The following is a 16,601-nucleotide window of genomic DNA, read 5'->3' as shown; positions in this document are numbered from 1 at the left end:
AGCCTGCAGAACCGTAGGTCTAACAATATTAGTAGGAACCTTAGGAACGTAACCTGGTCTAGGATGCAGAAAAGCTTTAACCATGCCAGGTGCAAATTCCAGGCACGAGGGTGAAACCGACAGAGCCTCTAAATCTCCGATTCTTTTTAGTGAAGAGATAGCAAGCAAAAAGATAGTCTTAAAAGTGAGAAACTTCTCGGGAACTTCTTCGATAGGTTCAAAAGGAGCTAGGGAAAGACCTTCTAATACAATGGCCAGATCCCAAGTCGGCACCCTCGTACGAACTGCTGGCCTCAGCCTCAAAGTGCCACGGAGGAAACGAGTTATAAGCGGGTGTCTCCCAAGAGAAACTCCACTGAAAGGGACGTGGTAAGCAGCTAGTGCCGCCACATACACCTTTAGTGTGGAGGGGGATAACCCTGTGGAGAAGCGCTCCTGCAGGAATTCCAGCACTGCACCCACTGGGCAGTTAACTGGGTCCTGCAGGTGTTCTCCACACCAAGAAGTGAAAAGTTTCCACTTCAAGGCATAAAGCTTCCTCGTGGATGGAGCTCTGGAGTTAAGAATGGTCTCAACAACCTCGGTTGAGAGACCGGAGTCTATGAGCTGGGCCCCCTCAGAGGCCAAGCCCACAGTTTCCACAATTCTGGGCGGGGGTGAAGTATCGTGCCCCCCGCCTGGGAGAGTAGATCCCTCCTGACCGGGAGCTCCAAAGGAGAACCGTCCAGGAGAGAAATCAGGTCCGCAAACCATACTCGGGCCGGCCAGAACGGGGCTACTAGTAGTAGACTGACCCCGTCCCGGCGGACCCTCTCCAGAACTCCTGGTAACAGAGCAATCGGGGGAAAGGCGTACAGACGTGACCTCGGCCACGGCTGCACCATAGCATCCAACCCCAGGGGGGCTGGAAGAGTGATGGAGAACCACCGATGACAATGAGTGGTCTCCTTGGAAGCGAATAGGTCCACCTCGGCGCGACCGAAACTCAACCAAAGGAGCTCCACCACCTCGGGGTGGAGTCTCCATTCCCCTGGCCTCGGCCCCTGCCTCGACAGGGAGTCTGCTACCACATTCAAATACCCAGGGAGATACATTGCTCTCAGAGATAGTAGCTTCCCTTGGGACCACAGGAGGATCTGACGGGCCAACTTGTAAAGCCGGCGAGACCGCAGGCCCCCCTGATGATTTATATAAGAGACCACCGACGTGTTGTCTGATTGAACTAACACATGATGGCCTCTCAGGTCTGTTAGGAAGTGTTTCAGAGCCTGAAACACAGCCAACATCTCTAGACAATTTATGTGCCACGAAAGATGATGATCCTGCCACAGACCTTGGGCTGGGCGACCACTCATGACCGCCCCCCACCCTGTGAGGGAAGCATCCGTCGTTAGCGTTATGCGACGACAAAGAGCCCCCAGCACAGGACCTTTGGATAGGAACCAAGTTTCTCTCCACATGACCAGAGCACGAAGGCAGCGCCGCGTGACTTTGAACGTGCGGAGCGGATTTCCCCTCGGGGAGAATCCCTTGGTCCTGAGCCACCACTGTAGCGGTCTCATGTACAACAGGCCGCAAGGTATAACGTTGGACGCTGCTGCCATCAGACCCAACAGTCTCTGAAACTGCTTGACAGTGAGTAGCTGGCCTAGCTTCACTTGTTTCACAGCTGAGAGAATCGAAGCGATGCGGGTCGGAGAGAGTCGCGCCCGCATCGATACCGAATCCCAAACGACACCCAGAAAAGTGGTCTTCTGGGAAGGAGATAATACACTTTTCTTTGCGTTCAGCCTCAACCCCAACCTTCTGATATGAGCGAGGACGACATCTCGATGCCGAACCGCCATCTGCTCGGTCTGAGCTAAAATCAACCAATCGTCGATGTAATTGAGAATACGAATGCCCTGAAGCCTCAGAGGCACTAGTGCTGCATCCATGCATTTCGTGAAAGTGCGGGGAGATAAAGCTAGGCCAAACGGAAGAACCCTGTACTGGTACGCCTCGCCCCCGAAGGCGAACCTCATGAACTTCCTGTGTTGTGGAAGGATGGACACATGGAAGTATGCGTCCTTCAGATCTATCGTGACAAACCAGTCCTCGGACCTGATTTGAGACACGATCTGCTTGATAGTGAGCATCTTGAATTTTAGCTTCCCTACCGAGCGATTCAATATGCGCTGGTCTAAAATTGGACGCAACCCCCCATCCTTCTTTGGAACGATGAAATATCGGCTGTAATAACCTGACTCCAAACTGGGAGGAGGAACCCGTTCTATAGCCTCTTTTTGAAGGAGCGTTTTCACCTCTTGTCCCAATACCAGAGCCTGCTCGGGGCCCACCACTGTGTGCAGAACCCCTCTGAATTTTGGTGGACGATACCTGAACTGGATAGCATAACCCTTTTCTACTGTCTGCAGGACCCAATGAGATATTTTTGGAAGGCTTTTCCACTCTGCCAGAAATTCTACTAAGGGTACCAGCCTCTCGAGACTGGCCTCTGGTGTAACTTGAGCAGCAGACGCAGCGCCCTGTAACGGCGCACCGGCAGGGAACAACTGGTCTGACCGCTCTGAGACCCTCCTCAGAGGGAGCGAGCGTCCCTCGGGAAAGCGCTCGCTGGGATCGTCTGTGCCCCGGCATAAAGGCGGGGTTGGCAGAACGAGCCCCTGAGGGCACCGAGGAGGAATGGGCACCGTAAAAAGAGGTGAACACCTTTCCGCCTCGGTGGGGACCACCCTCAGCATCCTGAACGGCTTGGCGTCAGGACTTCTTCTTAGCCGAAGCCTTCTTAGCCAATATAACTGTCCTCAGATCAGTTCTACTGGGAGAAGGCTTCGGCTGAGAGTGTCGCGGCTGAGCCCACTGTCCAGCAGGGGGAGCACGAGACGCGACACTCTGCCTCTGCTGCGCTCTATGTGATGAGCTCGAAGACGGCCGGGGCTGCTCCCGCCCAGCAGCCCCAGGGACATGAACTTTAAGGGGAAGAAACTTTTTAAAAGCTGCAGTTTGTTTCTTTTCTTCTTGGAATTTATCGATAACTGAATTCACAGCATCACCAAACAACCCCATGGGAGAAAGAGGAGCATCTAAAAGAAAAGCTTTTTCTCTCTCTTTAATATTAGTCTGATTTAACCACAAATGTCTTTCTGCGGCCACCAGAGCTGCCATAGAACGACCCATTAATTTGGCCGATTCTCTGGTGGCACGCAGGGATAAATCAGCAGCCTGACGCAGTTCGCGAACTACGTCAGTACTGACCTCCCCACTCTCACTCATGTCCCTTAGCAGATCAGCCTGGTATGCCTGCAAGATTGACATAGTATGCAGACATGACGCAGCCTGACCTGCTGCCGAATATGCTTTACCCACCAAAGCCGAAGTGTTCCTTAAAGGCTTGGAGGGTAATGCCGGTGCCTTAAAAGATGATGCTGCTTCGGGGGAGAGATGGCTCGCAAGCGTCTCTTCCACACGAGGCAAAGCACCATAACCATGAGCCTTGGCTCCCATAATATTAGCGTATGTTGAAGTCTGGGGACTAAACACTCTATATGACACCGGTTTTCTCCATGATTTCGACACCTCGGTGTGGAGATCATGGAAAAACGGCAGGCACCGGCGTGGAGGCTGCACACGTGACGGCAAAAATCTCTCATCCAACTTTGATTTAGAAACAGACTCCTGTCTAGTCACTGGCCATTCAATATTAAGTTTTTCAACAGCTCTTGTTAACACCTCCATAAGCTCATCACTCTCAGGAGTGTGGGGTGGCGAATCCTCCACATCTCCCTCAACACTAACAACATCAAGTTCCTCAGAACTGGATAGCTGCAGCATTGGTGCCTCAGCCCGAGCGGAAGAAACCGCAGCGCGTGCTTCCGAACCCGGGACTGAGGCACTGGATCTCACAGGTGAAGGGAGAGATAAGGCAGAGCCCGTCTCAAACCCCGCTGTGAGATCCATCTGCGATCCCCACGATAAGCGCCGCCGCTCTGCCTCGGCAGAAGCGGGACCCGAACCGCGGGGAGCGCGCACCGAACCGCTCTCCTCAAAGAGCGATCGGCGGGAGCGGAGCGTCCTTAACGGCAAACGCTCGCAATGCTCACAGTCTGCTCCCTCGAGAGCAAACTGGGCATGCTGAACTCCCAAACAAACAACACAAAGATCATGTGTATCCCCGCTCGTTAAATAACGCGAGCAGGGAGGAACACACTTTCTAAACTGCTGTTCGTCCGCCATAATCTCTCAATATATATATATATATATATATAGGGATAAATTGTTTGTGTGGTGCAGGGTATGTAAGACAGACAATATCACACAGGGACAGATTCACATGTAGCGCGACTGAAAGCACAGAAGCTAATGCGCTTGTGTTTTTGGGGTGCTTTATAGTTTCCTGGTCGATGACGTCACCCGCCTATGACGTTTCATCTCTCCATTGGGCTGATTCCATACGTGCTTCATGACGCACAACGCAGGGGCGTTCCCGCAGCGTTTGACGCAGCTCGAAGTTCCCTTGAAAGGGAAATGTTTTTTTAAAAATGAGTTAAAGTAAACTATCTTTGGGGTCAGAAAAGATCATTCACATCAGTGCATCGTCTGTGTGTGATTGTGTGTTAGTGGTCTGGTGGTGCAAGAATTCTCCAAATATCTGGAGGAAATGAAGGTAAGGAATTTCCTCCCAAACTCAGAGGACCGTTAACACTCTGAATGTCCACCTGCTACTTTCAGGAAACCTGCTCCGGCTCACATGGAATCATTTAAACTGGAGCAGAGACAAGTAGTGTTCTCTGATGAGGGTTGTTTATGCTCCACCATCCCACTTACTGCTGTTGATTATGTTCTTCTTTTGCGTCAATCTCTGCCTTTCTTCTCGCAGTTAAAAGAAGTCAGGAAGGGAAATGTTACTTCCTTTCAATAAAATCCTTCCTCTCACATTGTTTTCTCTCTGTTCTCAGCCTCAGCGTATGCCGATATTCAATGGGAACAGCCTCATCAGCCGAGAACCCCGGACAGGGATCCATTTAGTTACCCTCGTCGCGAGATCCCCCCATTGGCCAGTTACGCTCCTCAGCCTGATTACATGACAGCGGATGATGATCTCATCAAGCCTAAAAAGCTGATTAATCCTGTGAAAGCCTCTAAAAGCCACCAGGAGCTTCATCGGGAGTTGCTTATGAACCAAAAACGGTATGAGGATACACAAGTGTACAGTATATACACACTCATCTGCTAAATGACAAGTTATACTCAAATACAGCATGAGGAAACATCTTTAAATGTTTCTGGGGGTATAGGTGATGTAGCATACCAGATGTGGCCCGGATCTGGGCCGACACTATGTTGCTGTCTATGTTAACAATGTAACAAAGTTAAAAGCTCAGGGAAGAAGGAGGCGGGAATTGGTGATCATTCAACATAGCTTTATTAATAAAACAAACAACAAAACGAAAGTAAGGCGGCGGTTCCTCACGGTCAACTGCCACATTCATAGTTACATGTTACATCTCTGTATTCATGGAATGGCATAGTTTTAAGAATAGTTTAAGCTTTAGCAGCATGTTAGAGTTTATCCACCACCTGCGCAACTTGGATTTAAACCTGGCTAATCAATTATCCAAATATTAGAGATTAAAATAATAGCAGATTTGTTTGATTTTAAATTAACACTAAAATTAAGATGAAAAATTAACTTCAGAAAGAAATGTACTTTTGCTATGGTTAAATAAATGTTCAGTGATATCTTTAAAAAATTCTTGATTTTTTTCACTCTATGCAGTGTTGATATGGCAACTAGTAAATACGTAAATAAATAAATAAACATATTATGTCACTCTAGCATGTGTGGAACCTTTTAAACCATGTTAGTTTCAACTAGCACCGTTAGTTAGCTTAAGACAGATAATCAGAAGTCCGTTGCAAGACATGAGCTATCATCTCTGTGCTCCTGAGCAAGATATTTAACCATAGGTTGCAGTCTGTGTAATACATGTTTTGTAAGTCGCTTTGGATAAAAGTGTAAATGCATAAGTCACATAGCTACAGTTCAACCAGAGTTGGAGATTAGGACATGCTGATCCTGGAACAACCAATCAGGACATAGAAGTTAGGGTTAAGGTTTAGAGATGCTAGGGTTTAAACAACAGTAGTATCAACCTTTTTTCCCTCTTATTTTACGGCGTGTTAATTTGCAGTTAAGGATATGCTTAGGACTGTGTTTTTGGACAGGACAAACATGTACTGGAATGATGGTCACGAGTTGGGTACTTACTTTCTCAACACATCTGGACAAAAAAACAAACAGGCATTCTACTGACTATAAGTAACTTTGCAACTACATGTCAACTTATTCTAACCCTAACCCTACAGTCCACTAATACTCTACTAATATTTTAATGAGAGTTAGTAGACATGTAGGTGCAACATTACTTACAGTCAACAAAATGTGAAAGGGAGCATCAAAATAAAGTGAAACCAACTTAATAATGTCATTAATTTTTGTTGTTTTCAGCAACAATCAATCAGTAAGTAAAAATTAAACCAAATTCTCCAAGTACTGAAACAGAGGGTCTTCAGTTTTTTCCCCTCAGATTCCATGCTGTCTGTGCTAGGACTTTGATTAGCATTGCACAGTTGCTTAGTAATGTCACCCCCCACTTCTTTAATACCAGAAAATGTGGTAAAGGTGAACACACTCCCTCTGTCTTAGCAGAGGCGTCTAAAGCCCTCAGGAGTGGCAACAGAGCCCCTTTATCCTTCCCCCTCTTTCCATTACTCTCTTTCCTAGACACTTTAGTTTAGGAGGTTTAAGATTTAAAGAACGCAAGGCTCAGCCAATCAGAGATATAGTGTTCACATCCCACGCGGGTCCTGCATTGTGTTTTCACACAGGGGAAATGAGCACTTATCTAAAGTGGCCAACGATAGAGCTTTGCTGTTTATGCCACAGATCCTGTGACACAGCAAACCCAAGAACTCAGAGTGCTCTTGAGTGCGTTGTCATTTTCAGCTGTGAGATTTTAGACAGAAACAGGTCTGTAGTGCACAACAATGTTGGAGAGTAATTAACTAAGTCCATGTACATATTGTGGCTACATACTGTTGTCACTCCTCTTCATAATCTTGTTCTGGTTATCCATGCAAGTGTTAAGTGCATGGCAGTATTTAGCCTAAAAGTAGCATCGCTAATTTGTACTGCGATAAAACATCAGTTTCCGAACTGGGCAAAAGGGCATTCTGAGTCATTTTAGCATTCTTGTAGTGTAGCTAAATCCTTTTTTCCTTGCAGCTATTGGTGCATTCAAATCATTTTGGTGTGATTGTATATGCAAGTTGATAACAATGAAAACAAAAAATGAATAACAATTTGTTTGACTTATCATAAGTATTCTAATTATAATGTTGATGTGACCATTTTGTTTGTAGCTCAGTTATAGCTAGCCAGAGCTCATTCAGCTGGTTTATGAGGAAACAAATTTGAGTAAATTAAATTTCCCATCATTCTCTGTGACAACAGAAAAAGTATGAAATACAGATATAAAACATTAATTAAACACCTAATATTAGCCTGTTTGGTAACACTTTATTTTGATGGTCCCTTTTGAACATTCTGTTGACTATAAGTAACTTTGCAGCTACATGTCAACTAACTTTCATTAGAGTATTAGTAGACTGTCTGATTAATATCTGCTAACACGTTATTTTGTTGTTCCTCCAACAGATATTCTACTGACTATAAGTAACTTTGCAGCTACATGTCAACTAACTCTCACTAGAGTATTAGTAGACCGTCTGCTTAATATCTGCTAACACTTTATTGTGATGCTTCTCCAACAGACATTCTACTGACTATAAGGAACTTCGCAGCTACATGTTAGCTTATCCTAACCATACCAGTCTACTAATGCTCTACTAACACTCTACTGAGAGTTATTAGACATGTAACGTTGCTCATAGAATGTGTTAAAGGGACCATCAAAATAAAGTAAAACCATCTTTTTATTCTTATTTACATCCAGAAGTAAATATGAAAATAAAATTCTCCAGCAAATCCATTTTATCAATTGACCAAAATCACCTGAATGCCTGCCATGTCATAGTTATAAAAATCATATTTAGGAACTTTCCAGGTTGGCTTAAATGTGGCATATCCTCATGCAGTTCTCAGCTGGTTTCCAACTGAAGATAAGCAGGAATCAGCCTGGTCATTTCATGAATGGGAGACTGGTTCCAGGGTTTAAATTAAGCCAGGATTAGGCCTTAGATAAATTAGGACATTTAAGTAGCTTTTATAAACGTGCCTTAGAAAAAGCATTACTGGTACATTTTAGTCTGGGACTACATTTAAGCCTTGTCTGTGAAACTGGGCAACTATTGTGAAAATGCACTGCCAAAGGGCTTAAACCAGGATCCTGTAGGTTGTTTTTTGATCTGTTTCCTGGCAAAATTTGCCGACTGGTCTCTATCCATCATGGCTTCCTAATCATTTCCATGCACATAGATTAGCTAAATCACAGTGTCCCTGTCCCAAACAGCACCCTAACCTCTCATGGTCTTCCACTGAGTCTATATTTTCATGACATAAAGCTGCTTTGACTGTAGGGTAGAAGTCTGCTGCGGAGCTCGTATGGATTAAGGGCAGATAGCAAAGGGGACACTCGTGAGCACCCTTCTGAAGCCCAGAATGATAAACAGTGTGTTTCAGGGCTTTTCAGTTCCGTTCCTAAAGGGTCGCGACCTGCAGAGTCAAATAAACCGAACACACTTGACTGTAATGATCAAGTATTCCTAAACACATTGATTGGCTGGTTCTGATGTGTTTAATTAGGGTTGAAACTAAACCCTCCAGGTCATGGCCCTCTAGCCCTGTCCTAAGGTCTTGTGGACTTAACACACATGCAGCAGCCATTGTATGCAAGTAGGGATGGCCCGATACCGATACTGGCATCGGGGATCGGGTCGATACTGTCCTCATATACTCGTACTCGTACTCATAAAAATTCGCCGATACCACGCCCCGATACCACGTACATTTTGCGAAACGAAACTGGCCGCCGCGAGTGCTTTGTCGAGGTGAACTGAGGCATAGGGACGTGCACTCCCAACGCAAAAGAGTGCGGCGCGGCACTAGATCTGATGGCCGAGCGCGAGCGCAGGCGCGGGCGGTAATGCACTCACTCTGTGTGTGCGGGTTCCGGGAGAATAAAACGATTTGCGGGACTCCCGCAAACTAGAAATATCTATGAATACAACATATTAAAACTAATAGATTTTCATTCATCTGTTGCAGAAAAGCAAGAAGAACAACTAAAACAAAATAGAAACGATTTACAGGCCAGAGTTTCTATTTATAACATGTTTGCAGCGTTGAGAGATGTAGCCAATCACAGACATGTGTGTTGATTTCTTGAACGCAATGGCTAATCAGAAGCATTTAAGATAGACTCCCCTCACTGCTCAAAACTTTTTTGTTCAGTGCTGAATTCTGTATGCTGGCAAATCCTCTAATTATAACAAACAAAGTGTGGATATTATGAAAGATTCATTGTGCAGTCAGCTTCATTGATAATAACAGATGTGTGAGATCGCGATGAACTGTCAGCTTTTTAGGAATTAGACTTTTAAGACTATTAAGGGAGCGCACTTTGGGCGCATTCAGTCATGTCAGACCATGCACGCAGTAACTGCTTGCTTTTATGTTAAATTAACAGTGGTTTGTGTGTTAATACATTTATTATTTTACTCATTATTATTTATTTTTAGACTTGTTAAAACAAGCAGAGAAGAAAATAAAAACAGTCTTCTAACCTGTGTTCTAAAATAGTCTTCTGTCTTCTTTTCTGGGAGCCTATAGTTACTTTTGCAGTAGAAATATCGGTATCGGTACTCGATATCGGCAAGTACACAAATGTAAATACTCGTACTCGTATCGGTTTGAAAAAAAATGGTATCGGGCCATCCCTATATGCAAGGATGCAAGTGCACATGCCATTTGGGACAGAGCCTCTGTTTCATCTTGACCAGTGGTCGGTGGGAGTTTCTATGCATCATCCAGGGGTGCGTATGCCGAAAGCATTGTTAGCCAACAACTATGTCAGCATAGTTCAATGAGTCTTTGTTTCCCGAAACCATAGTTCCAACGAACAGTCGCAAACAACATCGCAAAGTTGTGTGGTTGGAATGACAGCTTTCGACCTGTGGTTAAAAGCATAATTTCTTGTTTACATGACATCTGGACTTAATAAATACTTATCTTGGGCAAAGAAGCAGGCTGACATTCAGAACAATCTGTATCTTTTATTTATAATGAATATATACAAATGTCATTTAGGTCTTTTGGTTTGTCAAGAGATTTAAAACACTGTTTTTGAAGAGTGCGTATATGCGCACAAGCTCTCGAACGTAGGAACGAGCCTATGATTGAATTAACATTTCATATAATGTATAATTCCAAACCTCATTACAAGTCAGATTGTTGATTGATAACTTTAAAAATGTTCCATTGGTAAGAGGAGGAGTTGCAGTATGTCTAGCAGGTTGAATCAAGGTATTTTAGCTATTTTCAATTATAGCTTTTCAGGCTATCGTTTTAAAATAGCTTCCCCAACACTTTAATAATTGCCGGAGAAGAAAAATTCTAAGGAAGGTGGCCCTTCAGGAGCAGGATTGGACACCGTTGACTTTGACCAACATGTAGTACCAGTACTAATCCAGCTATCTCATGTGCTAAGACTAATAGGAACCGATAGAGTTGCAGACAGCATGAATGGAGGGCCGATTTATTAGAGGCTTTCATTACAGAGAAAAAGTCACCGTTTGTGTGGGTACATTCATTAGTGGGTGCACTCTGTTCCACTACCAAACACTTTAAGCCACAGAGAGCTTTCTGGCACAGTGCCGTGTCGGCCATTAAGCAAGTATCTTTTAGTTACTGTTGGCCTCTTTGGTGCTGAGAGACCCCGCAGAAGACAGTCAGTCTGTGGAGGACATGAAAAGAGAGAGAGAAAGGGATGGGGATCTCACATCCACACAGATAACAGTGGGCATCAAAGGTGGCACAGTGAGCGCAAGGGTGACAGAGGAAATAGGTCCCTTTCAGAGCAGCGCCTCTTTTCTCAAGCCTTCTCTAGATAAGCCTTCTATGTGGCAGTGATGTAGCAGAGCTCTTAACGAAAAGTTAAACTAAACACTGAAAGAAATCAGTCAGGAGAAGTGATGCTAAAAGAGGGCACTAAAAGAGGAGACAAATTTGGCTCATATGTCACTGTTAGCCATGATAGGAAAAAAGACACCATCTATGGATCATTTCAGGAACAGGTCGATGCCATCGATCCGAGCAAAGGTTCAGCAAGTGAGTATTCATAGCCAAGAGCTGAGATAGGGCTAAAGAGCAGCGTGTTATTATTATGAGGAGCTTTCAGGAGTCGCCCGGGGGCCTGATGTCTCTCTTGTTATCTTCATTAAATGTCCCTTGTGTTTATTTGTTGTTGTCTGGCTGTCTCTTCAGCTTGAAGGACACCATCTAAATTAACTGGGATGCTAATTGGGACTCCCACATCTGCTGAACTCCACACACACACACACACACACACACACACACACTTCCTTCCCCTCCTCTCAGCACCCGTGGCGCCACCTCCCTGTGGAGAGAACAAGCTCACACGTAATTTAATTATCAGTCTGTCTGTATGTGTGAGTGTGGGTGTGCATATGTCTATCCTGGCACTTAAGTTAATAATTATCATGTGTGTGTTAACAGCAGCTCGGCACCTTGAAGAAACGGTTGTGAGAGCTTAGGCAGCATTGGTCAGAATTGATGGAAGAATCATATTTATTCAGCCAAGCTGCACTTAGACAAACAAGCACATAATTCTGATGTCAGGTCTGTCAAAATGAGCCCATTGTAAAAGTTATTAGCCTTGACTATGACTAAGATGGAAAGTCACTGGCAACATTAAGGTTTAAAACAGCAGGAAACTAATGGATATTCTGCCATGTTTTACAGTCAAACAGCTCTACATATTTTCACAGGCTACAAATATAACAGATTTTCATAATACATTTTTTTTGTACATTCACACTTTTTCTTTTATAAAAAAAAAAAGCAAACAAGTTTTACAAAGCAAACTTATCTGATTAGTGACACTAAAAAGACAATACTGCCACCTGCTGTATTAGCCTGCATCAGCTAATGATGTGTTTTCTATTCTATTCCATTCCATTCTCGTTTTTTTTTTTTCGTTTTTTCTACCTTTTTCTATTCTGTTTTATGCCTTTTATCTACTCTATTCTTTTTTTATTCTGTTTGCTATTTTATTCTTTGTTCGTTTTTACCATGTTTTTGATATATTTGTATTGTGATATTTAATTCTTATTTTTAGTTGCATGTTTTCTATTCTATTTATTTATTTTTTCCTTTCCTTTGCTCTGTGTGCTGTATTCTAATCTTTGATATTTACATTCTACAGTGGTCTTCCTTTCTATTCTATTCCTTTTCTTTCCTTTGCTCTGTTTGTTTTATTCTAATCTTTGTTTTTTTACATTCTACTGTGGTCTATTGTTCTCTTACGAGAGTATCTCTCGTACTGCGTACTATCTTACGCTATGGGGAAAACCTCTTTTCCACGAGATATTGAAGCCAAAAATTATCCTTTAATTTTGATTAATGTAAAACGCTGTGCGGCAGCGTGCAGACATAGGCAAGACGGCTCGCGCGCCTATTGGCTGCCCTGCGGCCACAGCAGCAAGCCTATCGAGAGAGGCCCTGCGTGACATGACATCCAATGGGGGTGCTTCGCGCCCATTTCGTCGCGTCCCGCCAGAATAGGCGTGGCCTTGGCCTATAAATACGCTCGACAGGCTGATACAAACTGATTTTCAACTCTTCAGCGAAGCACTACTGCATCGCTATATCCAGAGTGAGAAGCCGCGCCGTCTGATTGTAAGCCTTCTGCGGGACGAGCCTTCGAGCCTTAAGTCGCTGGCCTGCACCTCGCCGCCTTCAGCTGCCGTACCTGCTACGCTTTCCGGCGTTCATATCCTTTTCACTGCTGAGTGTGTGTTCGCCGCTGCGACTCACACTCTATCTCTGTTTTCTATCTGTTCTAAAAGAGCAAGCGTCTTTTTAAAGATGCAAAGATCCTGCGGCTCGTGCCGAGCCACACTCAGCGACGGGGACCGTCATGTCATCTGCGCTTCCTGCCTGGGTGAGGATCATGCGGCTCTCGCTCTCGTCGAAGGCGGATGCCCTCATTGCGAGCTAATGCCTATGGTGACTCTGAGGACTCGCCTGGCATCCTTCTCAGAGCCTGCACTTCAACCCGCTGCGACGCCGCGCCGTAAAAAGCGCCGCGCTCAGCGCGTTCCCGAGCCCTCTCCTGCCCGCCTAAGCTCGCCGGTTCGCCCGCTAGCTTCGCCGGCATCGCTCGAGTCACTCACCGATGGACAGCGGCCGCCGTCTGCCACCGCTTCCGCCATTGAGATCGACGAAACAGCCGAGGCTTGTTCTATCCTGACGTCGGACAGCGAAGATTGGGCGAGCTCTGTGGACCTCCCCTCCGCTGTTCGCGAGCCTTCCGGGAAAAGAGCGGGCATTGAGTCTGAGTTGATGCGTCTGCTCTCTCAAGCCGTCGACAACCTCGGCCTCGACTGGGAGGCGCCCGCGCAACCCCCGCGCAACCGACTGGATGGATGTTTCCTCAAGAAGGACCACGCCCCATCACAGTCCAGACCCGCGCCTTTTCTTCCTGAGCTTCACGAAGAAGTCGCGAGGTCTTGGAACGCCCCCTTCTCGGCCAGAATGCGTACATCTGTCTCTGCTGCATTCTCCACTGTGGACGGTGCGAAAGACAGAGGGTACCTTTCTCTTCCTCCTGTGGAAGCAGCGGTAGCATCACATCTCTGCCCGCCCTCTGCTGGACGGCGAGCACAGACGGTGTTGCCATCTAAAGCCTGCCGAGTGACGTCAGCCATGCACGGTCGCGCTTACACCGCCGCCGGGCAAGCTGTGTCGGCGCTACACACAATGGCCATCCTGCAGATCTTCCAGGCCGACCTTCTCCGAAAAATGGACGAGGAAGGCGTGGGATCGATCAGCGTTGCGGATTTAAGGAGCGCTACAGACCTAAATCTGCTGCACAGGCCGTTGGGCGGAACATGGCCTCTCTCACCGTGGCTGAGAGACACCTATGGCTAACGCTGTCTGAAATGACGGATTCGGAGCGCTCTGTGTTTCTCGACACGCCCATTTCGCCAGTGGGCCTCTTTGGATCTGCCGTCAAAGATTTCGCGGACAGATTCCAGGAGGTTCAGAAGACATTGCAGGCTATGAAGCACTTCCTCCCGAAGCGCTCTAGCTCCGCAGCAGGTCGCTCGAAACAGCCGTCTGCCCGTAGCTCACAGCCACAGCCTGCACCACCCGCCACCGCTTCTCAGCGCCTCCATGGCCCGAGAACAGAGACCGCGCTCTCGCTCTGCTGGACGCCGCCCCCCTCAGCGCGGGCCCCGGCCGAGGTTTGAGATCAAGCCCGAGGTCTCAAAGCCTTCCTAGCCATCCTAGGAAAGCGACGGTGTTCAAATCTCGCTGCGGCCGGATTTTCACCGAAACATTTCGCTCGTCCAGTTCCATGCGATGTGACTGTTCCAGTGTATTTAGCAGTCAACAAGTCGGTTCATTTGCCCGCTTGCCTGCACACAACAGCCGTTTTTACGGCTACCCAGATAAATCCAATCAAGAGTGTATTTACTGGTGTCCCGGCCATAGCCGATGGTGTTATGAGTGTTGTAAGAATGCCCACGTCACAGTGCCCATTCCCACACACAGACACAGCCCGCCACAGTTCAGGGCTAGCACAAATAAAATCGACTCATGTCGATTGTGCAAACGTAGTGAATGTGCCCACGACACAGTGCCCACAAACACTACACAGTGCGTGTCCCACGGTTTCTGTAAAAACAAAACCAACACATATTCAGTCAACGCAAGCCGACGGTGTTTTCAGTGCAGTAAATGTGCCCGCTGTCCCGCGCCCACATTCACTCACAGACACGCTGAACCCTACGGGGTTTGTCCCGCTCGTTCTCTCTCCACAATTTGTCATAGAGAATGCGAGTGCGAACAGCCTGCCTGCCGTGATCGGCGCGCCCCCCGCCTCGCGCACTTTAAACACAGTGTTCATGTCTCAGCACACCGAAGCTCTGCAGCCGCCGCTGTGCCGCGGCCAGAGCCCGGATATCATTCTGCCTCTAGCTATCGACGCGAATGCATGGGCAATGCTTCCCGGGGTATCAGAATGGGTGTTGAACACTATAAAGAGAGGCTATTCGCTACAGTTCGCTCGACGTCCCCGCCGTTGCACGGCGCGTGTCGAAACCACGGTGGACAACGAAGTATCTCATCTACTTCGAACCGAAATAGCGAAACTACTGAGCAAAGGGGCCATAGAACCTTTATCTCAGGCTCAGAGCGAAGGGGGTGTATACAGCAGATATTTTCTGGTACCGAAAATAGACGGGGGTCTCAGACCCATTCTAGATCTGCGACAATTGAACAAAGCGCTTCTGAAACGCAAGTTCAAAATGCTGACAACCAGCAAAATCCTCGCGCACGTGCGCCAGGGAGACTGGTTCATGTCAATAGATCTGAAAGACGCCTATTTCCAAATACAGATTGCGTCACGTCACAGGCGATTCTTGAGATTCGCCTTCGAGGGCCAGGCATATCAATACACAGTCCTACCGTTCGGCCTGCCTCCAGCACCCCGTATATTCACGAAGTGCATGGACGCGGCTCTCGCGAAGAGTTCGCTGTCTCCCAGCCAGAAAATCTCCTTCCTGGGAACAGTGATGGACTCGCTGTCTATGACAGCACGTCTGTCGCCGGAGCGAGGACTGAACATTCAGCGCGCCGTGAAATCCTTCCGCCGCGGCTCTATAGTCCAGCTCAAACGGTTTCAGAAAATGCTGGGCCTCATGGCCTCAGCATCTTCAGTACTTCAGCTGGGCCTGCTTCGCATGCGCCCACTGCAGTTATGGCTGAAAGCACGAGTTCCGCCCGGGGCTTGGGCCGCTGGTCTGTTTCGCCTCAGGGTCGACAGGAAATGCGTCTCGGCTCTGAAACCTTGGAAAAAAGCCGACTGGTACCAGTCAGGCGTGAGTCTGGGGACTCCCTCGAGTGTGATGGTGGTGTCCACGGATGCCTCCACCTCGGGGTGGGGAGCGCTGCTCGAGGGCAGACCGTTCTTTGGCCAGTGGTCAGAACGGGAGAAGCTCCTACACATAAACTGTCTAGAAATGCTGGCAGTAGACAACGCGCTAAGGCGTTTTTGTCCCCAGATAAAAGGCCGCCACCTCTTAGTCCGGTCGGACAACATGTCAGTGGTGGCGTACATAAATCACCAGGGCGGCGCCAGGTCCCGAAGCCTTTACAGGCTGACGAAACGCCTCCTGGGCTGGGCTCAGCACAACCTGCTTTCACTGAAAGCAGCGCATGTGCCTGGTCACCTGAATCTGGGACCAGACAGACTGTCCAGAAACAATGTCCCAGCAGGGGAATGGTCACTGCACCCGCAGACGATCCAACTGCTGTGGGAGACATTCGGCAG

The 16,601-nt window shown here is 47.1% G+C and overlaps 1 protein-coding gene across 2 annotated transcripts in view; it reads left to right on the top strand.

Annotated features, from left to right (window-relative positions):
• LOC143711244 (protein FAM107B) overlaps positions 1–16,601 on the top strand; it is a 62,501-nt gene that overhangs the window by 33,800 nt on the left and 12,100 nt on the right. For both annotated transcript variants that reach the window (XM_077202570.1, XM_077202571.1), the window contains one exon: positions 4,959–5,190. In XM_077202570.1, the coding sequence (XP_077058685.1) occupies positions 4,959–5,190 (232 nt within the window). The remainder of the gene's footprint in view (positions 1–4,958; positions 5,191–16,601) is intronic.

Source organism: Siphateles boraxobius, unplaced genomic scaffold (genome assembly GCF_051911475.1).
Source record: "Siphateles boraxobius isolate OS27281-9 unplaced genomic scaffold, OSU_SipBor_1 5, whole genome shotgun sequence".
NCBI lineage: Eukaryota > Metazoa > Chordata > Actinopteri > Cypriniformes > Leuciscidae > Siphateles > Siphateles boraxobius.
The sequence above is the reverse complement of the archived record's forward strand: the minus strand, read 5'-3'. Positions and strand labels throughout refer to the sequence as shown.